General features: G+C 41.4%; 1 protein-coding gene across 1 annotated transcript in view; it reads left to right on the top strand.

Annotated features, from left to right (window-relative positions):
* The window catches only part of TBXAS1 (thromboxane A synthase 1), a 155,582-nt gene that overhangs the window by 17,895 nt on the left and 112,648 nt on the right, over positions 1-25,039 (top strand). Inside the window, exons 2-3 of the mRNA XM_040471799.1 lie at positions 17,249-17,342; positions 19,989-20,041. Of these exons, the coding sequence (XP_040327733.1) occupies positions 17,249-17,342; positions 19,989-20,041 (147 nt within the window). The remainder of the gene's footprint in view (positions 1-17,248; positions 17,343-19,988; positions 20,042-25,039) is intronic.

Raw genomic sequence — 25,039 nt, 5'->3', positions numbered from 1 at the left:
TAATTAAATTTATTCACACTGTGGCATGAGTGATGTGGCAAGCAGTTCCCCTGATGGCGAAGGTCAGGCTGATTCCGTAGGTCTGCACATCTGAACCAGGGCTCGGAGGGTTAAGAGCTGATGAGCAAAGGGCATTGACACTCTCAGTGATTTTAGACTGGAGCTATTGCCTTCTGCCTTTTTTTCATGCAATTTCCAGTTGGACCTACACTTGAGCATTGTGGCTAGGAGATGAGCAAAGACCAAAGAGAAAGCTTGCTAAGATTTAGGTCAATGCAAAGATTTGGGGATTACAGTAACAAACAAGATACAATGGGATTCTAAATATTTTTGAAACACTCACAATATCCTTTCGTTATTTCGATTGCCTAAGCATTTTAAGCCATTTGCTAAGCTGGGAGACAGAATTGGGTTTCCCTGGCCTGTTCTAGGCTATTGGACAGGTCACAATGCAATAGAAAGATGGGAATATTGGCTGGGTTTATGAAGACATAACCTCACATCCAATTCGCAAGTATTTTTTGAATGCCTACTAGGCAAGATACAAAAGAACAGAATCCTTCTGTACCAATACCCAGTGCCCCCGTGTATCAACCCTGGCTACTCAGACATATCGAAACTCAGCTGGCCTCCACTCTGCCCAGGCCAGTCTTCACTTTAAGTTTACCTGTCCTTATATCAAGTCTTGTGGCTCTGCTGACTGACTGGCTGATTTGATCAACTGATTTGATCCCAGGGGATGACAGAGTCCTGTGGATGGCATCTGCCTTTTAGCAGGGGTCTCAGAGTCCTTAACCCACAGAAGTGAGCAGGGCAGGGCTTGTAAGACAGGTTGGGTTCCAGGCAATCTGCTGCTCTGCAAATGTAACATGACAGACTGTGGAGGCTGCCAGCTTAAGCACAGACTCCAGAACCAGACAGCTCAGCTGCTTACTGGCCGTGTGACCTTGGGTGAGTTACTTAATCTCTCTGAGCCTCAGTTTTCCCATCTGAAAAATGAGGATGATCCAAGTAGCACCTCTTGCACAGAGTGTGGAGAGGAATAAATAAGTTAATAAAAGCAAAACACTTAGAACAGCTCCTGGCCCATGGGAAACATTCCGTAATTGTTCGCTATTACTATGCAGGACACAGAGACAAGAGTAGCCCCCTCTGCCCTCTCTGTGCTCTAATTTAATTGTCTGTTAGGGTTCACTCAAGGCAGATGTCTCCTTTTCACAACAACATCTAAAGGGTTCTTTAAGGACTTCATAAAAACAAAAGGATTAACTACAGATGACTAAGTCTGCATGATAGAAACAGAACCAGGTACAGTAAATAAAGAACTTAGACAGGATTATATTCTCACAAACAATATACTGAGCTTTCCTGCTCTTCATTTGCAACCCCTCCACATTAGGGAGCTGGTGGCCAAGGAGAACATCTCTATTCTGGGTGGGATCCTGGAGAATGGTTAGGACTTTCCAGGTAGAGGAAGAGGACAGACACAACAGGCAGAGAAGAGTGTGCTGGGACCAGGGTGAGGAAAACAGGCATCTGGAACACAAGATTTAAGGAGGCATTCACTCTCAGGGTCATACAAGAGCTGGGCTGGCATTTGCACATCCCTGGAAGTGAATGCCTCATTAAATGTTGCACTCTAGATGCCTCAGTCCTAGCCCTGGAGAAGAGCATGGGTAAAAGCCTGGAAGGGTAAAATAAGCTGGTATAACTAGAAATGTCCAAGTCATGCAAGATTGCTGGAGTCTAAAGGCAGGGGAAGGGACCACGTGGAATGACACTGAAGAGTCAGTCCAGGGCCAGATCATCCAAGGCCCTGTGTGCCAAATAAAGGAGTTTAGTATTTGGTGACAGGGAGCCAACAAAGAACTCTGAACTGGGCCACAACATGGTCAGATTTGCACGTTACCAAGATTCTTCTGGCATTGGTGTGGAGAGCAGATTGTTGGATGAAGAGAGAAACCAGAGGCTGGGAGGCCATTTCAGGACACCAATGAAGAGTCCATGCCCCAGGGAGACAGTGATGGCTGAGATCGTGCAGTGCCAGTTAGAAGAAAGGAGAACACATTCGAGATGTTTTGAAAGCCCAACTGCCAGTATGTGAGGATTGGTAGCAGACGAAGACTGATGGAAAGAATCAAAGATGACACTGAGGTTTCTAACTGGGGAGTTAGTAGGTAAGATAAGAAGTAACTAGAAGGCAGTTAGTTATCAGGGTTCACCCAAGTCCAAGGGAAATCCCATCCCCTCCCTCCCATTTGATCTCCAGAATGTAGGCTCTCTGGGGGCTGAGATGTGTCTTACCCACCCTTTGTATGGTATCCACAGTCTGTCAGGATCGCCGAACTGAATTGGGTGGCTGCCAGACCCCATCCCCTCATCCCGCTCATCGGCCAACAAGTGGCCTTGGGGGTGTCAATGTTCTTTTAGAGACGGCCACGCAGCTGGAATCAGGCCAACACAGCAACGTGTTCAGCCTTCCATCCTGGACCTGCAGGATCCTGGGGCTCTGACCTGTGCTGCATGATCTTGAGTCGGGGCTTCAGTGTGACTGGATGCCAGGGCTGACCTGGGCTGGCGTGGGGGTCTAGGAGGTAGGGAGGCAAAGGGCAGTGAGGGCCTGTGGGGAGGCTGGGGAAGTTTGCGTCGTCAGGTGAAGAGAGCCAATTTGAGGTCAGAGAGTTGGCCAGAGAACAGGCTGAAGGGCAGGTGGGTTCCGAGGTGAGCCCAGAAAGGCTGAAGCGGGGGGAAAGGGGAGGTGTTCGGTGGCACTCCAGAAGCCAAGCCCGGGCAAGAGGAAGTGCCGAGGCTCCAGGCAGCATTTGGAGGCAGATGCTGGGACTAACTTCCTCTGGCCCAGGCTCAGCCATACACATTGACCCTGTGGTTAACAAAAGCCCCCAAATCTTTTTCTATGAAGCCAGTGAAGTCAGGCCTCACTCTTCCTGCTCTGCATGCATTTCGCTGTGCTCTCATAAAAATAGAGGAAAAAAAGCCAGTCTGAGCCCTTTGAAATATTAATTACAGACACCACAGTTTCCTTATTTAACCGAGGGTTGCTACCTCATTTGGGATTATTAGCAAAGCAAGACAGCCTTTGTTGTGCTTGACAAAGTGATTAATTCAGACTCTAGGTGAATTTTGGCTTTCTCAACATCTTTTGATGTGCTAAGATTCCCTAGTGAGGACAAACATCATCAATTACTTAAACAAGCCACTACCTTGAGAGCACAATTATCAGTGAGGCCCAGTCTACTAATTGGCAGATGGAGAGAGAGAGAGATGAACCCTCAGCTCTGGCCTGGACCCTTACCTGTCTAGGAGGAACAAGAGTCTTTTAAATGGTCTCACCGTGATGCTCCTGCCGAACTGGGGCAACCTAGTTCTTTTTCCGCCACTGCAAAAATATGTCGTGGGTGACTTGTGTTTGTAGATCTAGAAGCTGCCTGTGTTCTCACTGCTGAGAACCTCATTCTTATGGGCAGGGCTGCGGAATCAGCGGTGGGGGGACTGAGAAGAGAGGAGTTCACCGAAGCAAAATTCTTTCTTGACAGGAGTTTGTAAGAAACCTGGGAGTTTGCTTTTTTCCTCTCAAGAGCCATATTCGCCAGCTTCTGGGGGAAGCAGAATGAGGCAGGGGCTTTGGAGGAGGCCACGTCCAGGCTTACGGCCTCCGGACGCATGAGGAATTCAAGGCCCAGCATTTTTCAAATAGATAAACATATAAAATTATATATAAGTAGATCTGTATTTAAAATTTATAAAATTAAATACCATAAAAATTTAAAAATATTTTATTTAAAAATATTTACTATGAATATATTTTTTATCTATTTAAATTCAAGTTAGTTAACGCATAGTGTAATAATGGTTTCAGTAGAATTTAGTCATTCATCGCCTACATATAACATCCAAAGCTCATCCCAGAAGTGCCCTCCTTAATGTCCATCCCCCATTTAGCCCATCCCCCCAGCCATCTCCCCTCTAGCAACCCTCAGTTTGTTCTCTGTATTTAAGAGTCCTTTATGGTTTGCCTCCCTCTCTGTTTTTATATTATTTTTCCTTCCCTTATGTTCATCTGTTGTGCTTCTTAAATGCATTAAGCCATTAGTCCTTTTTTTCCTTCTCCATGCTAGAAAAGAGGTTTCAGGGGAAGATTTTATGCTGCATTTATATTTGTCATTGTATCGCTTCTCGGCCTTTTGGCTAAGATCAGATACTTGTCATTGTATTTTCCAGCGTGTCTGTGGCGGGGGGCTCAGTCTAGTTAAATTCAGTCATACAACCAACACTTTAAAAAAAATCCGGAAGTGTTTCATAAATATCACTTAACCGATTTTATGACAAAATTCAATGGCTTTGCTCTATTTTTAAAATAGAAAGCTAGGTTGTATGTGTTTCCACCTTGTGAAACTTCTCTGTGCTCCTTCTTCATTCTCCGTACTTCTCACTGATGCAGAAGGGCAAGGCCTGCTCACAGAATCTGTCTGTGGCCAACTGTGATGTGGGGCAGAATTCGGGGAGCAGAGGCAGAGGCGTCTTCACCGAGCCCCTCTCCCTTCCTAACCACCAACTCCGATTCCACGCCCTTTGCTGCCTCAGCCCCAGAGGTGCCAATTAGTCCCCACTGGTGGGTTTTCTGGGGGCGGGACAGGCATTGGAAATCCTGGGATAGCAGGGCCCACTCAGTGTACCCCCTTTGCTCCCTCTGTCTGGCCTCCTGGTTTACCAGCCCTTCCAAAGCAGCAGTCTCTTCCAGTGCCCTCACCTGCTATGGTGACACAGCTCTTGTTATCCATGCCAGTGTTGATCCCTCCGTCCTCGGCTTAATGGTTTTCAGGAGATTGGTCCCCTTGGGAAGGCCCTGTTGCTTGAAAACTAGTCTTGAGGGGGAGTAACAACCTTAAGGACTGCTTGCCATTTTTTTCACCTGCGACAAATTCTATCCAGTAGTTGGACGGGAGGAGTGCTCTTAAGTTAGCAAACTACAAAGCATACATTTCAACAGGCATGGGATGCTTCTTTGCTGCAAAGATCATACTGTAAATGCTTAATTAACTGCTTGTCATTAGCCATGGAAAATCCGTCTGGTCCACCAGGTTGTAAGTGCCACGTCCCTGCAGCGTCCCTAGCACCCAGCACCGTGTCTGCAACAAGACATGCAGTGAATCTGTGTCGACCCAGTGATACTCTTCATTCGTAACACGTCGGTTAACATTAGCCCTCACAGTGATAAAGCACTTCACTGCTAGGACCTCACCTCTTCGGGAGGGTAAACTACTATCACGGTTTAGAATAAATCCAATGGCAAAAGCAGACTAGCTCTTTTCAGTACCAAGAGAGAGAAATACAGGACAATAAGATTCATTTGCCCTAATTCTCCACGTGCGCTCTGAGAAAGGTCTTTCATCGTTCTCTGGGCCTGGTGTTAAGCTGTCTGCTAAGCTGGGACAAACTGGACAGAGCACACTAAAACATGTGGCCTGCTCAGATTGTCCTCAAGAGCCAGGTCTTCCCAGCAGTGGCCTATGGACCATCCGTGTGAACTTTTAGGGGGTTCACAGGCTTAAAAATTTTTCCACGGTGTAGTGTTGATTTTTACCGTTACTTCTTATTTATGGAAGTGGTAATAGTTTTCATTTATGGTCATGACATAAGGTTTCCTTTTGAAATAAATGCACTTAAGTTTATTTAAAGGAAATTGGTAAGCAAGTAATAGCATAGGACATTTGCAGACACGGCAGAAATTGTAAAGATGTTATACAAATGACTGAGGTTAGAGATTTATTTCCTCAATGGACTCTCCCGCTCCGAAAAGTTGGGATAGAAATGAAAAAGTTAGCTCTGTGCTATAATAGCCACCAACTGGATGACATATTATTTGTTTTAAAAAATTGTAATATTTTCTTTAAAATACATATCTGTTGGCTGTTTAGTCGGGAGGGCCAGTAAAGCTTAGTTCAGCGGTTGGTGCCTGAGACAAAGGCTTAATGTCATGTGAGCCTTGGGCTTGCCTCCTCCCACCCCCAAGCAGATGTACCATCCAGTTCTCTCTAAACAGGAAGCCCTGATGATCTCATGGTCCCCACCCAGGCACTTCCCCTTTTCAGGCACACTCCAAAATAAAGTCAGGGTGTATACATAAATATAGGTTATATTTATAGAAATATAAGTTGGTGTGGTAACTGAATAATGACTCCCAAAGATGTCCATGTTCTATGCCCTGGAATTTGTGAATGCCACTTTATTTGGCAAAAGGGACTTTGAGGATGCGATTAGGGATCTTGAGATAGGGAGGGTGTACTGAATTACCCTGGTGGGTCCTAAATGTAATCATGAGGGCCTTTATGAGGGGAACGCAGGAGGAGTCAGAATCAGAGACGTTAATATGGTGACTGAAAGTAGAGATTGGAGTGATGTGGCCATAAGCCAAGGAAACAAAGAACCAATACTCCCCTGTAGCCTCCAGAAAGAATCAGCCCTGTTGACATCTTAACTTTAGACTAGCGAGATTCATTTGGATTGCTGGCCTCCAGAACTGTAAGATAATACATTGTTTTGTTTTAAACCATTAAGTTTGTGGTTATTTGTTATAATGACAGTAGGAAACTAATACGGTTGGGAAAGCTTACTTTTAAAAAATTCCTGGGGCGCCTGGGTGGCACAGTCGGTTATGCGTCCTACTTCAGCCAGGTCACGATCTCGCGGTCTGTGAGTTCGAGCCCCGCGTCAGGCTCTGGGCTGATGGCTCAGAGCCTGGAGCCTGTTTCCGATTCTGTGTCTCCCTCTCTCTCTGCCCCTCCCCTGTTCATGCTCTGTCTCTCTCTGTCCCAAAAATAAATAAACGTTGAAAAAAAATTTTTTTTTAAATTCCTTCACCTGGGGTGTCTGGGTGGCTCAGTCAGTTAAGTGTCTGACTCTTGATCTCACCTCAGGTCTTGATCTTGAGTTCAAGCCCCATGTTGGGCTCCATGCTGGATGTGAACCAACTTTAAAAATGTCCTTCACTTTTTGATAGTATTCACCATATTGATTTTTTTTGTAAGGTATCACTCTACATTTAAAATAATTCCAAGTATAGAGGATTTAATTTAAAAGTTTCAAGATCTATTCACGTTTTTGCATAGGCATTCATGTGATTGAAGTATCAAAATGGTATCATGAAGTATCACCAAGAGGTACAGTGAAAAGTCTTCTCTTATTATGATCCCCAGAAAGCATTTTCCATTAAACAGAACCATGGCTTCTTGGGAAAGTGGCTAATCTAGGTCTGGGGCAAGAAATGTACAAGATGAACCTGAAGCATCTTGACATTTCAGAAAGCAAGAAAGACATTCTATCAAAAGTACTCAGGAGCAAACTTATATGTGGTCCCACTAGCCAAAGATGGGACGATTTGATGAATAAAGCAATCATTACAATGGATCAAAACATATCAAATATACTTAAACTCATGAATTCAAAATGATACAAAAATAACAGGAGTTACTACTATACGATGTTATACAATCAACTCATTATTTTGAAAACTAACAATAAAAGGAAAGACTCAAGCACTGATCCTACTTTTCTTATATGAACTGCTGTAACCATAGCAGATGAGGGTAAATTCAGAATTATTCCAGCTAACAGTGCAGAAGGAATATCACCCTTTTGCAGCTCCTAATGAATTAATGGATCTAGGTGACAATCTTCACAAGTCCTAAGATCAAAATAACAGAGAAAAATAGATATCGTCAATCTCCTATAGCGCAGTCTGACAGAAAAAGCCTCTGGATCAGGCTTTGAACACTGCAGTCAATGGAGGATCTTTGTAAAATTACAAAGCCCAAGTCACACCTTACATAATTAAGTCACCATGGGGGGTGGGGAGTAGGACATAAACATGAGGATATTCTGAAGCTCCTCAGTGTGCAAATTCAGGAACCAGTGGTTTAGATCAGACTACCAGACTGGGACTGAAGAACATGTTAAACTACACCATGGAATATGCAACTATTGAAATTCAGACTATGGGAGACTCTACAAGACACAACCTGTTTTGTTTATAAAAAATCCAAGAGGGAAAAAGGTAGGTTGTGGGGGGCGGGGGTTGAGGGGAATTTAGAGACTTAGAGATACTCAAGAGGCATCTGACCCAATTACAACACATAGAATTTATTTAGATCCTCATTCAACAAATGTACTATAAAAGAAAAATTATGAGACACTTGGGGAAATTGAAACACCGACAGTGTGTAATATTGTATGTTAACAACTTTCCATCTTTGTTGCATAGTATATTATTAAATGGATGCATCATGATTTATCTAAAGAGCCCCAAACTGACAGGCATCTAGGTTGTTTCCAGTCTTTTGATGTTGTAAAAATGCTGAAATGAATACCTCTGTATATGTTCAAGGATGCAGGTAGAACAAATTCCTAGAAGTGAATTTGATGGGTCAAAGGGTAAATGCATTTGCTAGATACTAGCAAATAGCCCTGCTATGGAGCTTGTACCAGGGTGGAAGCAATGTAGATGGAGAGAAGTGAGCAGTTATGGCGAAGGAGCTAATTTGAAGATGGAACTGTAAGGATTTGCCAATAGATTGTAAACTATGAAAAATGAAAGAGAAGGATAAAACAGGTCTAATATCAGTCAGCTTCAGGTAAGTTTCACATGGACAGCAACTGCCTCCAATCTCGGTGATTTACATCAACAAATATTTATTTCTTGCTCACACTAAATGTCTGGCATGGATCACTTTCAGCTCTGCTCCTCCTCATCTTTATTACAGGACCCAGACTTCAGGAAAGCTCTCACCTGGGAGACTAGGGGTCTCATGGCAGAGGGAAAAATAAATGGTTCACTGTGTGCTGCTCTCTTGACTTTTGCTTGGATGTGGTTCATGTCGTATCTGTTCACGCTCAGTTGGCAAAAAAGGAAAAAAAAAAGCCACATAACCAAGCCTAATGTAAATGGGGTGGAGATGTATAATTCTCCAACTAAAAGGGGTAGTCATATATTAAACAATTACACACTTGACCATGCCTCAAATGTTTGTGGCTTGAGCAATGGGTGGATTGTGGTTGCAATCGTGACATAGAGATGACTAGGCAGGATGAAATTTAGAGGGAAAATTGAACTCAGATTTAGATATGTTAAGTTTAAAATGCCTAATAGACATTAAAAGGGTGCAACCAATTTGGCAGTTGTATAAAGATGAGTTTAGTAGAGAGAATGGAGAATGGAACTAGAGATAGAAATGTGGAAGTTATTTTTTTTAATGTTTACCTATTTTTGAGAGAGAAAAGACAGAGCAGAAGCAGGGGAAGGGCACAGAGAGAGAGAGAGACAGGGAGACATAGAATCTGAAGCAGGCTCTAGGCTCTGAGCTGTCAGCACAGAGCCCATCGTGGGGCTTGAACTCACAAACCACAAGATCATGACCTGAGCCAAAGTTGGATACTTAACCAATTGAGCCACCCAGACACCCCAGAAATGTGGAAGTTATTGATGTATAGATGGTATGCAAAGTGGTGAGACTATTAGAAGGAAAGGAGGTAGCAAAGACACTGAGGAGCAGCCTCTGTAGTAGGAGGAATGCCAACAGGGAGCAAGAGGAGGAGAGTGTTTCAGGAAGATGAAAGTGTTGATTTGTGTCAAATGCTACTGAGAGGTCAAGTACAAAGATTGGCAAGAAATCATTGGATTGACAAGATAAGAATCATGAATGACCTTGACAAGGGCAATCCCAATATAGTGGTGGGTACAAAAAACACAGTTGGAACAGGTGGAGAAGAGACTAGGGGTATAGAAGGGGAGAGAACAAGTCTAGATAATGCTTTCAAAGGATGTTACTCTCAAGGAAGGATGAAAAAGAAGGCAATGACTGGAATCAAAGGGGTTTGCCTTTTTCCTTTATGATGGAAGACACTGCAATATGTTTGTATCCAGACAGGAATGATCCAGGAGAACGGGAGAAAGCAACACAACTGATAGAAGACATAGTTGAGAATTCTGAGTAAGAGATGGGTAAGAAATACAAGTGAGGCTTTTAGATAGACAAAATCTATCTCTCATCATGATCATCAGTTCATTAGCATCTGTTATTACTATCCCTTTGGTTTCTAATAAACCTGCCTTTGTTCTCAGCACATTCTCTGTGTGTTCTCATGTGGTGGCTTATCCACAACATCCTAGCCTAGAGGATGGAAAGGAACAGGTTAGTGGAGTTAGTGGATGCCAGCACCTGTTTGAAATGTGGCAGACCTGGTTTCCATTCCGACTCAATTGCTTAGCAGCACTTAAGTGCCTTCCGTAACCTCCTTATGACTTAATTTCCAAATCAGTAATGTGAAAATAATATTGATTTCTACCTTTATATGATTTATATGATCGTATGTCTGTATAAATGTATTTTTCTTGTGTTGTGACAAAGCTGTTGTCAGGCTAATGACTGAAATGAGTAGGCTTTTGTGGTTTTTACACTACTAGGGAAAATATCAGTCAGATACTTATGTATTTATTCAGTACTCATTTATTTTCTTTTCCCCTAGAGGAGTGAGGACTTTAAGCAGTTCCCTTTTCTGGGTCTTTTGGAACAAATTATAAGGAATTTTACTTAGTAAATCTTATAGGTAAGGCTGGGCAGAAATGAAAAACAATAGGAAAGTCTTATAATTCAAAAATACTTCCCTCTGAGTTTTGCTCGTGTCCATCTTACAGCACATTTTATATTCAGAAGTTCCCTGTTAGAATGGAACTATCAGACAATGAAAACACCACATTTCAGAATGTGTGGGATGCAGGTAAAGAAGCATTTAGAGGAGGATTTACAGCCTTAAATGCATTTATTTTTTTTTAAATACTAAAGTGAATTACAATTATTAACTTAAAAAACTAAAACAGATAAACAAAACCCAAAGAAACAAAGAACAAAGAGTAAACCCAAAGAAAATAGAAGGTGGACCATGATAAAAAAATGCTAAACAAATAGTGAAATAGAAAACAAACAAACAAAAAACTAGAAAGGATCAATAAAAGCAAAACTTGGTGCTTTGAAAAGATTAATAAAATAGATAAGCCTATATAGCAAGACTCACTAAGAAAAACTTTTCTAAGCAAATGAGGAATAGAAAAAAAATGTCCTTAACCCAATAAAGGATATCTGTAAAAAATCTGCAGCAAAATCTCACTCTTGAGTTTGAAACATTAGACACATTCCTATAATCAAGAATATGAAAAAGATGCTCTCTTTTATTGCTTCTTTTAAACACTGTACTAGAGGTCCCAGCCAATGTAATAAGAAAATAAAATGAAAAGTGAAACAAAATGATTAGAAAGAAATAGAACAAACTGATATTATTTGCATAAAACATGATTGTCAGCATAAGAAATCAGATATCCCACATGTAAATCCCACAGAACTAACAAGAAAATTTAGAAGGATCACTGATTACAAGATTGGCATAAAAAACAAATAGTGTTCCTACACATGAGCAATATCAATAACCCACATATGTAAATGGCAAAGAGATATTCTTGTGCATAAAATTATAAAATGTTACTGAAGGACAGAGACAACAGAATCAATGGAGAGATATAATACATCCATAGGTGAGAATACTCAATGTTGTAATAATGTTGATACTCTATAAATTTAATGCAAGTCCAATAAAAAAAAATCTCAGCAGACTATTTCATCAAGCTAGACTAGTTAATTGTAAAACTAATATGAGAAAGTAAGATATTAAAAAGTAATACAGAATTGTAATAGTTAAAATAGTGAGGCATTGCCATAAGCCAGACAAATGGATCAAAATAGAACCAGGCACCTCTAGTACTAAGGAGTGTGATAGAGGCGGCACTACAAATCAGTGGGGAAAGGTGTGTGGGACAGCAAACACACTGTCTCATTGCCAAACCTTTATAGGGATGTGCTCGGCATGAGGGCAGGATTATTTTACCAGCGTCCCAGTGACATGCCTCTTCTAATGAGCCACCTCTCATTATAGAACCTGACTCAACACTCTGATGATTGATTTGGCTTCTCAAGTACTAGGAGGGGAGGGGCTCTGAGGACGGACATCAGATTCCTGTTCCTGGAAAAGGATACCTACTCTGACAGATTAGTAAATGAACATTCTGGTTTGTAGGTTGTATCTTAGTAGATAATCTAACTACTACTAATGGAGACATGAATGTGCACTAGATGGTTTCCAGCCCTGAGGACAAGCTGAGAGCATGGTCTTGGGGCAGCGGGTTCTGGGAGAGGGGACCGACCAAGAAGATGCTGAACAGAGATGAGGTGCTAACAGGGGACCTGGGGTGACCTCATCTAGAAACTCAGTATTTCTAAGGAGCTCCTGCCTGGAGGCATGGCTGATGCAATTTCTACTTACAGTTTCTGTAGTATTAATGGGGCAAGGAAGGAGAAGGAAACAGAATTTCAAATCAACTAACCAGCCTGTAGAGAGTTATTTTCTTAAAAACAAACAAACAAACAAACAACAAAAACCTATTCAGAATTCATCTGCTTATCTTCGTTTCCCTACCCAAATGTGTGCTTGGAGTCAACCTACAGTCACCCATCAATGACTGCTCATTTTCCAATTAATTATTTAACCAGTTGGTGTGGCACAATTATGCCTGCCACCTGGATTAGCTATGGTAGTAATGAGGGGAGAAAGGAAGAATTTCAAAGGTGGGAGATATTTTTGAAATTAGAGAAAAAGAGATGGCAAAATATTCTCATTCTCTCTCTCTTCCCCCCTCCCCCATAATCCAAGAAATGCAGACATCAAGATACATTGATGTGTCTAAAAAAGGGGGGAAATTTTTATGAGAGCATTTGGTGAAATGGATACACTGCCAGTGAGACTCACTGGGACAAACTTCCTGGAAAGCATTGTGTACCAATATTTGAATCCGGTCACTCATGGATTTCAGGTCTAGAAAAGCTTGATGCATAAAGTGCTAGAAAAGGTTGATGCACAGAGATATTCATTGTAGTAACAGACCTTAAATCAGCTAAAAAAAATCAAGAACACCCTAAATATTTACCAATAAGAATAATTTAGTAAATTATGATATGTCCACAAGAGGAATATTCTGCAGCCACAAAAATAATATTCACAGGCACCTGAGTGGCTCAGTCGGTTAGGCATCTGACTCTTGATTTTGGTTCAGGTGATGATTCCAGGGTCGTGAGATTGGGACGTGCATAGGGTTCCATGCTGAGCATGGAACCTGCTTAAGATTCTCTCTCTTTCCACCTGCCCCTCTCCCCTGCTCATGCTCTTTCTTTCAATCTCTCTTTTTAAAATAAATTAATAACATTTTCAAAAAATAATATTCATAAAGGATTAATAATACAGAGATTTCTTCCCTTATATCAAGTTTAAAAGTAGAAATATAGAGAAATAGAAATAGGAAAACATTATAGAGAATGTAATCTCAAAAACAGAAAAAAATCCTCACAGAAAAAACTAGAAAGAATTACAGTAAAATGAAAGTAGGCTTTGTCTAATAGTTGTAGTGATTTTTTTGCCCAAATCTCTGTCAAAGTTGGCAAACACTCTGCTCCCGTGTCTTAAAACCTTTTGAGAAGGCAACAATTTAAGGCCTTGTTTCTAATGTTTCCAATGTGGCCACAATTTTTAATGGAATTGCTGGCAAGTCCTTTGATGGCCATACATGTCACAAGCGTCGAGTAACCATGACAAAGGGCTTTTCTTCTCCAAAGAGCAGGACAGGTGGGGTTACCTGGCTTCACTGGAGAATCATGATTTTTATCCCAGGAGATGTGTTATTTGCCAAAGGAATATTTCAGCATTTCAAAAACACATCAACAGACCTGAATCTCACCAAGTAGAAATTCTTCAATAGTAATGTTTAGAACATAATGGATGAACCAAGGAGCTAGCGGTTCCCGGAAGCACACAAGAGAGAAACCACGTCTTCTGTGGCTGCTTAAGATATTCAGTGAGGGAAATCCTGGAGGGCAGGCCATCACTTGACTGTCTTCTCTTGCTCCAAACCTCAATCAGCTTGGCTATCTCTTTCATACATGATTCATCAAAATATTTCCTCAATTTATCGCAAGTGACTTCTTTGGCTAACCAAAAGGCTGACCACTTTTGTGGAATCCATCAAGAAAGGGCTTTGTCTCAGGGAAAATGAAATACTGGGGAACTTCTAGACTTTAAAAATTGAATCTTATTTTGAACATGATTCATATTATTCAATTTATTTTGAGAAGGTGTAGTAGAAGACACACCCCTGGCAGTGCAGGAATTTGTGTGCTATAGCAAGAAATGACTATTTCAGCTGTGAAATGAAACCAGAGAAGGGTATCTAAGGCTACTATATATACTTTTTGATGTCATTTTCCAACTTAAGTATCCTTAAGGTAAACAATGATAGATGTCCATCATCATAAGGGATGTTTTTATTAATTCCCATCAAAGACAAGAATACTACAATATGGCGGCTGCATGACAACTGCATACTACTTGCTTTTCACAGTAGCACCCCAGGCCACCTGTACTTTTTGGATGGCACAGGACCTAATGGCACAATTTGACATAAAAAAGAAATTTCCTTCATGGTGACAATTTTTAGAGTAGCAGGAGGAGATTTTTTTAAAGATATTTTTTCATTGATTCTCTGAAACTCATTCATGGGTATTCTTGGTGTATCAGTTTCCTAAGGCTGCCATAACAAAGTACCACAAACTGAGCTTAAAACACCAGGAATTCATTGTCTCACAGTTCTGGAAGCCAGACCCTGAAATTATGGCTTTTGCAAGGCTATGCTCCCTCTGAAACCTATAAAGGGGTATCCTCTCTGGCCTCTTCCTAGCTTCTGGTGGTTTGCTGTCCATCTTTGGTGTTCCCTGGCTTGTAGTTGTGTTAACTCCAATCTCTGCCTTTGTTGTCAGATAGAATTCTCCCCGTGTCTCCATGTCTTCATGTGGCCGTCCTTTTATAAGGACACCAGCCATAAGGATTAGAGTTCCACTCTACTTGGGTATGATCTGATCTTAACTAATCACATTAGCGACCACTCTATCTCTAAATAAGATCATATTCTGAGGTACCAGGGGTCAGGACTTCAACTATTCTTTTTTGGGGGTGACACGATTCAACCCATAACAGCTAGGGTCCATGGATTGTCCAGAGAGTGTGTTGAGACAGACAGAGGGCAGCATGAGGACCCTGGGACCAGGAAGGAAGAAACAAGGATGCAGAGAAGGAAGTGAAAGCAAGACAAATGGAACTCACTTTGCAATTTTGCCCAGCAGTCTGGTGCCAGTGACCCTTCCCTGTTGATTCTGGTACGAGGACTCTGGTTACTAATGGCAACTTTTGGCCAATTCCCAGCTGAAGAGGCCCAAGTCTATACTTGGAGTACACATTGCAAAGTGAAGTTTATGGTTATGTCCAGAACATTCTCTGCTGATGCCATATGTTTGAAAATGTCTGAATTTTGTGCAGAGACACACAAGCAGTATTTTTGTAAGTGGAGTTACATAATTAGGGCATGGACTTGCATAATAATTAGCACGTGTAATTAGGCACAGACTTCTTGTCCTTTAATTAGAAAATCAAGACATCTAATTAAAAAATTAAGATGTAATTACGTGGCCCAAGATCTACATATCTCTTTCTACCCATTAGAGATCACATTTAGAAAATAATTCACAAAAACTGATACAGAAATGAAGATAGAAGCCAGATTCAAGGATGCTGAGGGAAGTGTTAAGGGCACTGGTAAGCCTTCTTTGGTTTTTCCTCTTTGGGGTGAGGGGAATTATTTAAAATATCCTAGTCTACTTGAACGAATAACTTTTGCACACTATGCTGTTGACCTTTCGTACACAAGCTAATGAAGAGGAATGATGGCCTGACTGATCCGTGTAATTCACACGTGGCTCTTAAGTGCGGCCTGTAATCACACTTGAACATGGACTTACATGTGATGTCCTGGGAACTCATTCAAACCCAGTAATGCAGCCAGATGGTGGAAAACTTCTTCCCATTCTTGGTTCTCCCTTGTGACTACTTTGAAAGTAGACCCATTGCTCAGAGCAACACAAACCAGCACTTAAGCTGGGTTGTCCTTTCCCTGAATTTCTGAATATTTGATGAAAAAGTTGTATTTTAAGTGCTTCTTGTTGGACTACAGGTGGGAAAGGGGAAGGTCAGAGACTACCACGAACATTCCATCTTTCTAATGATAAGTGAATGATTTTTAGAGCAGCATTTTGTTCGTCTAAATTCTACTACTCCCAGGAAGCTTGGCTGTAATGATAAGTTCTAAATTTTTCCTTGCTCCTGAATTGAGATTTGGCTGATCCCTGCATGATGCTAAACACCCAGTTTGACTCATTAATTTTTCTGAACTAACTGAACTTTTGACCTAATTGGCTGGCTGATTAGGGATTTTAGCCATATGTCCAGGTTTTTCTAAGCCAGTTCTGACTTTAACTGTGTTATCCCTCTGTTCCCATAAACTGGTGAAATATCCTAGTAATTCCAATGTTTTGACAGCTACGCTGCACTTCTCAGACTGCTGCTTTCTCCTAGAAAGTGGCACAGAAATCTGTCGGGCCACGTTTCCTGATTTTTGGTTAAGAAAATATGCTTCCCATATGGTTTCAGGACATGAAAACAAAGACATAAAGAGGTTATAAGCAGTTGGAGATGAGGTCTTACCTCCATGGTGTGTTCTCTCCCTCCTGGTTTTTATTTTTCTCTATTAGTCCATGCAATGTGATGAGGGACAAATTATGTGCAGGGGTCAGTTTTGACCAGGAAAACACAAATTTGCACAGGGAACTTATTTTTGCCATTGTTACTTTTTTTTTTTTTTTTTTCTGCTTTGCCTTCTGATAATTGTCCATGGTAGATGTAGAGACAAAGGAACTGAACTGGGGAGAGGTACATTTTTAAAAACAATGTATTGATGGAAACTTTAGGTGGGGAAGGGGCATTCAGACCACAGCATCACCTTGTCTTCTAACTGTGACATTTTAGGATTCCTCAATCTCCAGCCTGTCACTCAATCAGGAGGAATTTCCTGGGTTCTATTCCACTCACTCGCCTCTACGTCTCTACCTCTTTGGTCCTTAGATACTGTCAACCAGAAACCACTCCTTCCACCCTTCCCTGAGGAGAGCTCAGTAATTCTGTTTCCTAACAGGGCCAACGTATGAATGAAAACTTCAGGTCCTTGGTTTTTAAATTTTGCTTTTCCCCTCAGGTACTCCACATCAGCGTTTTCAAGACTGGAGAAGCTGGGCATCAGACACCCCAAGCCTTCTCCTTTTGTTGGAAACTTGGCATTTTTCCGCCAGGTAAGGGAAGCCTTCCATTGTCTTCCAGCATAAGATATGCTGAGCCCAGGGCAACTTTACCCATGAAGCACTACTCCCATCTACATCGCCTACACTGGGGTGGTCTATATGTGAAGGCGCTGTGTGTTGAGCCTTCCCCTACTGGACGAATTCTCACATGATGACAACAATCCACTGTTTATTACTCATCAGCATGCAGTGAGTCCTGTCACCCATTCATTCATCCATTAACCCCAAAACCCATTGACTGAGTGTCTAAATGTGCCAGGGCCTGGGATATGGAAGAAGCAGAAGTTACTTCTTCCCTTGAGTGCACACATAAAATCATGGTGTTAAACATGAGATAGGATGTACCCTAGGGTTTGACTGGGCAAGAGAGATGGTAGCTGTGGTGTCTTTCAGAGGAGAGGGAGATCTGTCAGGGCTAGAATCACACTGGAGGACTTCCTAGAGAAGGAGGTCCTGCAGGAACAATAGTCACAAAGACAAGAACACAAACCAGGTGGGGAGCAACGATGTGTGTGGTCTCACTTAAATGAAAAACAAGGCACAGCTTGACGAGCAGCCTGGACTTACTAAAAGCTGAAGATGGGGGAGCACTAGGGGAAGCAGCTGTGTGAGACAGCAATGGGCTGGCTGGCTGGCTAGTGTGCTATCATTTTCAAGCAGGAGAGGGACCTTGAAGTAAAGGGTGACTCTGCAGGGAGGAAGATTTAGGTTTAGTCGAGGTGAATCGGTGAGGGCTTGGCCCAGGTGGTCCGTGTGAAAAAAGAAGGACATTGGGGGCAAAGTTAGTGACTCCTGGAATGAATTGGGTGTAGAGAATTCAAGGTAAATGAGCTAAGTGCCTCTAAGTGTTGAGCCAGGTTAATAGGGAGAATGGCCATGAGTTGACAGAAATAGAAGGTCAGGAAGGCAGCTGGTTCAGGGAGATACCCTTGGCCAGAATGACATGCAAGTCGATATGGCCAGTAGCCATTTGTAGATACAACCCCAGGACTCTATCTTCTAAGGGTATTCTGTTTTCCCTCATTGGGTTTTCTCAGAAGCCACATGGTTTAATCTGCGAACTCATGGCCGTGTTGCCACCAGCCCCAACATCAGGAGCCGACAGGTCCTGCGTGTGACGGGCCGCTGAGCCAGAGACAGGAAGGGCTAAGTGTAGGCCAATCCTGATCATATCTATTCAACATGTCTCTAGCATTTCCCCACCCCTACCCTCAGAAAGGCTGGCCCTCAACACCAGACAGATAACAATAACTATTTCTGTCCTTTTCCCTCCTCCTTTCTTTTCTCTTCCTTTTTGTCCCTTTCTCTGTCCAATGTTCTTTTCACTCTTTATTGTTGTTGTTCTGCTCTTCTTCGGATTTTAAATACCTTCTCCTCGTCTCTGTCTTGGGGGGGATGTTCACAATGTGAAGCCTGCAAATAGCGATCTTATCAAGGCTCCCTGTGAGTTCTTGAAGCAAGTGTGAAGAAATTTCTGAGTGTCAAAATAGAACAACACACTGGATAGGAAATTAAAGTAAATAAATTTCACCTATTTCAGGGGGTGGGGGGAATGATCAGTTGCATTCAGTTGAGTAATTTAGTACTAACATTTTTGAGGAAAAAAAAATAGTATAACCGTCCATGTGAAGAGAACACTGTGCTCCTGCCTCTGGTTAATTTCCACATATGCTCCTTTTCAGCTCAGCATCCTTGTATGTACAAACCTTGCCAAGTTCTCTCCAGAACATAGTAATTTCAGCGACTATTTTTATATTCATAGAAGCTTTCTTTGATATATGGCAAGCTTAGACTGCGAAAGTCTATGTAATAAGAATGAGATGTGTTTCCATTAAGGATATCCACCTCTTCCCCCCTTCCCCTCCCTACCCATCACGTGTCTCCCTGTGTACTCCATTCCCACAACACGGGGATCTGTGTGACATCTCCATCCCTTCACCCCTACAGCTCCTCTGTGTATATTTGCACACGCACTCCATCCCTACAACACTACTGCATCCATACAGCACAATGGATCTGGCACCTTCTGACCCTCCACCCCACGTGTAACTCTAAGTATACTCGTTCCCTGCTACGAAACATGTCTAATGTTTAGTCCTACTTAGGGTATCAAGTTACTCTAAGGTTCTTATTAGTCCTATATCAAGTTACCCTAAGGTTCTTATGTTTTGACTCTGTTGGTCTTAGTTAAAAATTGGATGAGGATCATGATAATTCAGAACTTGTGATAATTTGGATAGATTCAGCAGGCGTTTACACATATAGTGGCTGTCAAGAGAGGCTTTGCCAAAATTAATAATAATAGAAACCAAACTGCCGAGGGGAATGTTAACATAGTTGAGAAAGCAAACGGTTTTCAAATATTTTAGAAGCAATTATACACAAATACTTTAAGTACAGATGATCTCTTCTGTCCATTAAAGCAGAACTGACCGAGATTTTTCCTCAGCAATGTATTTTTTTAAGGCTACCCGTTTATTCTAATACTTCAAAGTACTTGAAAGCAATATAACTTCAATTCTTTTTTATTGTTTACGTAATTGTGTTCTCACAGTTCCAGACTTTTTTCCTGAATCAATTTGAATACTCAAAATTTTGTTTAATCTTATCCTTACTATAGTGCTGTGTTTTCTGCAGGGTTTCTGGGAAAGCCAAATGGAGCTCAGAAAGCTACACGGACCTCTGTGTGGGTAAGAGGGAACCTTACTCTTCTACCTCAATTTCTGCATGTTCTGATAAGGAAGTAATAACCAAAACGGTGATGTTGCATGTGCTTAGATCTTTCAAGAATCCACAAAGAGAGTACCTGGCAGTACAGATAAGGCACTGAGAGGAGGCCCCAGGGTTGCCCAAGGGGACCCCATCCTAGGCTGAAAGAATACCATTTCCCAGCCTTTAAGACCCTGGGGGTCTTGACCATCTCTCACCACTGCTGCAATCGGACACACTGGTCCCCGTGCCTCAGTCCCATGTGCCTTGATAACCCATGACTGGTCTTCTCAAGAACTTACCTAAACCTTACTTGGACCTGTTTTGTTCAACTGTTTGTTGACCATGTTTTGTTCAGCATGCTGTCAGTTATACGACCATATAATCTACCATCCAATACAGTACTGTATTGAACGTGAAAGGGGGTGCTGTTAATAATTACCCCAGGACAACAGTGGAAACTGAGACTGTCCTGGATATATTGGGACATATGGCCACCATAGTTTTCAGCCATGTAAAGTAATAGAGTCTCTCTTTTTTCCTTGAAGTTTCCCTTTTTATGCCTCTGAGTGTGCTCCTTCTTTAAAAAAATAAATAAATAAAATTCCAGAATCTGGTGAACAAACATATGTTCATATCATTTACTCCATTCAAGATTTGACAGACTCGAATCATATTGATTCTCAACATGTGTCTTTCCACACTGGAGCCCTAATCGTTTTAGTCTGTTTTCACATCACTCCTCCTCAGCCACTGGGTGATTTTTCCCAGCTCCTTCTCCAGACCTCCAGGTCTGTGATCACCTTTTTAGGTGCAGTGAAGTTCTGTTCCTAATGTACATGCTAATGGGGGTCCAGTGGTTTGTGAATTCTTCTGTCGGTGGGACCCATGGATCCCATCGTTCTCCCTGGGGGTGATTTTCAAAAGAGATTGACTTGTACTCTGTGGAAATAAACCTACCCTGGAGAGCCACAGTTTTAGCCAAGTTGTTCTCTCTGCTGTTTCGTTTGCTATGTAATCCTGAAAAAGTGATAAATTAAGATGTCATACTAGATGTTCTCCGTATTAGTCTGTTATTGCTGCATTACAAACCCATCTAAAATGCAGGGACTTCAACAACCAATTATTGTTCACCACGTTGCAAAGGCGTGGTCAGAATAGATTGATGTAAACTACACTTGGTTGAGCTTAACTGGGCTTTCTAGTGAATCTGCCAGGCCTATGGGTAGGTAAGCTCATTTAGGACAGGCTCTTCTCAAGGTGAAGGCAAACATTCAGGAAAGAAAACCTAACAGCACAAGAACATTTAACGTTTCTGCCGCATCATGTCTGCTAACATCCTATTGGCCAAATCACGTTAGATAGCCAAACTCAAAATGAGGGGAGGGAGCACACTCTGTGGTGAGGCCAAAGCAAGTCACTTGGCCAAGACTGACACTGATGGGGCAGGGACGTGGCACGTATCTTTCAATAATAAGCAACTCTACCTCTTTAAGATCCCTTTTAGCTTGGTCTTTACTTACTTTTTTTTTTTTTTTTTTTTTTTTAAAGTGCATTGCTTCTTGCTTTAAGCATGATAGATATTCAATAAAGGCTAGGGGACTGACCCGTTTACCTTTCTCTTACTCTGGTGCTGTTCCATGGCTTTTTAAAAGTTCTCAGTCCAGGCCTAATAGTGTCATTCTGTGGCTGACTTGCCAGTGACCTTGGGGACTGTCCCATACATTTCTGAGACATAGCATTGATTCAGAATGACAGTAGCTTCCCTGGAAGTAGGAAAAGGCCTCTCGCAGTTTGAATTCTAGGAATCACTTCCCTTGAGCACTTCTTGTGCAGATTTCCAGAGAAGAGCACTTGGGTGTTTTAACATAATTTTAAAATGTCAGATAAAGAGTTTATAACTAGTGGGTGGTGTGGTGTGCATGTCTGTATATGAGAGAGAGAGGAAGAGAGAGAGAGGGAATTAGTTTCCTTGACAAGATATTCAATCAACCCCACCCCCCAACTTTAAGTTAACACTATTTATCCTTTTCATTTCAAGAAAACTTAAAGAGAATGACTTCAAATTGTAGAGATCGAAATCGCAGTATCATCTCTACTCTTTGTTCCCACCTCTGGTAAAAAGGGGAAGAAAGAAAGGTGATGGCAGACTTTCTTCCTACAAAGCTATCAACCTTTTCTGCTTTAGAAAAAAAAGACGAGTCATAAAATGCTGACTTGTTGTTAAACATGTCCCTTCCTGGATTTGGAGGCAATACAGTGGTGGGCAAAGTCCTGACTGAGCTCTGTAATCCGGATGAGACTCCGTGTGCTCACCTTTTACAACAAAAGGGATGAACTAGCCTATATTTAAGGTCCATTCTAGCCCTAAAAATGATCTTGTGACTACTTAAGTTTTAGCAAAATAATTTCCCTGGTTGGGAATGTCGAGGATGAACTATGTTCAATGAAAGATCCTTCCTTGGGGCGCCTGGGTGGCTCAGTCGGTTAAGCGTCCGACTTCGGCTCAGGTCATGATCTCGCGGTTCGTGAGTTCAAGCCCCATGTCGGGCTCTGGGCTGACAGCTCAGAGCCTGGAGCCTGTTTCAGATTCTGTGTCTCCCTCTCTCTCTGACCCTCCCCCGTTCATGCTCTGTCTCTCTCTCTCTCAAAAATAAATAAAGGTTAAAAAAAAAAAAAAAAGAAAGATCCTTCCTTTATACAGTGTTTTGGTTTAAGTTATATTAATTTTTAGACTACCTTTAGTTTTTAAGCAGATATTATCAAGACCAGATTGGTCCTCTTAAAAATTGGAATGATAGCCTGATTCACCATTTGACAAAGGAAACCCCACACTGTTGACACCAAATAGAGATACACTATGTCATTAGATGGCAGGATAGTACTAAATGTTGGAAGGAACATGGCAGAGAGGACGTCCTCTCTGCTCTGGAATTGAACACCAAATATGGGGATTATTATGCTTATTACGTGGTTGTTATCATAGCAACTCAGTCAGAGAAAGGGTCCCCAAACTGAAGATGGGCTCCTTATCTACTTTCCCTCCCACTCACTGCCATGGGGAAGATACTGCTAGAGAAGCTTTCTGCCAAGAAGGGCTGACAACATCACTGTTTATTATCACCACCACCATCACCACCACCAAGAACAAAATGTCTTTACCACGTATCTAATTATGTAGCCTGCTTTGCCATACTCTGTGCAGATAAAACTACACATGTAGTCTCTGCCTTCTTTGAACTTGAATATAAAGCAGATGGACTGGCATGCATACCTATACAGCTCTTATTCACAAAACTTGATTAGAATTCTCTTGAATTGCACAGAGTTGACAACATAATAGGAAGAGAGCGAGGCTTTACTTGAGTCAATTAATGGTTACTGGTTATCTTCTTCAGTCTGAGCATGAGCCCCAAGTTGGATTTATATTCCTTCCCAACTCCTAAAAGAATGGTATCAACATAATCCCCATACATTTGTGATTGGATATAAACAGGATGGAGATTATTTTCCCTTCTAATTTGTAACTGACTTTATAATCCAGTGGATGACAGCCTTTATTATGCTATTACTATTAATTACTTATAAATACTTACAGCACCTTAAGTTCAGCTCATTTGCAACTCCTAAAGGCTCCTATCTAAAGCTTCTTATCCCTCATACCATCCCTCTTGTAAATAATAGTACTGTCACTTTTCTTTTAGTTAGCCTCATCCCCATTTCTTCTTGCCCTCACATCACTTTGATCTTGATTTCTGGTATAAACTTAGCTCCCCCTTGGATTTTCATGCTTCTTGGCATCCATCACCTATGCCCCTCCATTTGATTAGTGGCCCCTCATTCTTGTATCCCTTTATCAAGCCAGATTTGTTAAATGATCTCATGTATTCTCATTAGGACATTAAGTTGTAAGTAGGCAGGCATGCGCATTGTACATAACTCATAAAGTACAAACAAGTATACAGAAAAAAGTAAAACTGACTCCCACCTTGGACCCTTAGCCACTCCTCAGAAGCAACCTCTGTTATCAATTTCTTAATACCCAGATGGATAATATATGATTGATGTTGTTCTTTATCTTGCTTTTTTCATGAATGATATTTGTGAAATTGTCCCATTTTAATACATTCATTCTTGTTAAATGCTATTCTATTTTTTAAGGATTCCATTGTACGGATGTATCCTAATTTTAAAAACAAGTTCTCTGTTGATGAATACCTTTTGTTCTTATAAACAATACTGCAGGTAATATTCTTGTATATACACCATTGCTGTCTTGTGTAATTATGTCTGTAGGATAAATTCCTAGAACAAATTATTAGATCAAAGATTATCTACATTAAAAAAATAGGTTTATTCTCTTTTTTTAAAGTTTATTTATTTATTTTGAGAGAGATAGAGATAGCACGAGTTGGGGAAGGCAGAGAGAGAGGAGAGAGGAGAGAGGAGAGAGGAGAGAGGAGAGAGAGAGAGAGAGAGAGAGAGAGAGAGAATCCCAAGCAGGCTCCATGCCGCCAGTGTAGAGCCCTGATGGAGGGTTCAGATGCTTGAAGCCACGAGATCATGACCTGAGCCCAAACCAACAGTCAGACCCTCAACTGACTGAGCCACGCAGGTGTCCCAAAGATCATCTACATTTTTAAATTTTATTTTAAATTGCTCTGTCCAGGAGTTGTATCAATTTACATTCTCATAAATAAGTGTATGAGAACACCTGGTTCTCTCATGTGATTACCATTAAAATATGGTGGTCATGATTTTATATCTTTATCATGTGATGGTAGTTTTGATTTCTGTTTTCCTAATTGTGAGCAAGCCTCAATATCTTTTCATATGTTTAAAATCCATTGTATTTTGTTTTCTATAGAATTCTTTGCTACCTTTCTATCAGGTTAGAGATCTTCTCCCTATTTATTTGTAGAAGCTCTTTATATATTAAAGAAAATAGCCCTTTACATCTAATATACATTGCAAATATT

The sequence above is a fragment of the Herpailurus yagouaroundi genome, unplaced genomic scaffold (genome assembly GCF_014898765.1).
Source record: "Herpailurus yagouaroundi ecotype Mexico unplaced genomic scaffold, PumYag 100, whole genome shotgun sequence".
NCBI lineage: Eukaryota > Metazoa > Chordata > Mammalia > Carnivora > Felidae > Herpailurus > Herpailurus yagouaroundi.
This window is presented reverse-complemented; position numbering and strand designations above follow the sequence as displayed.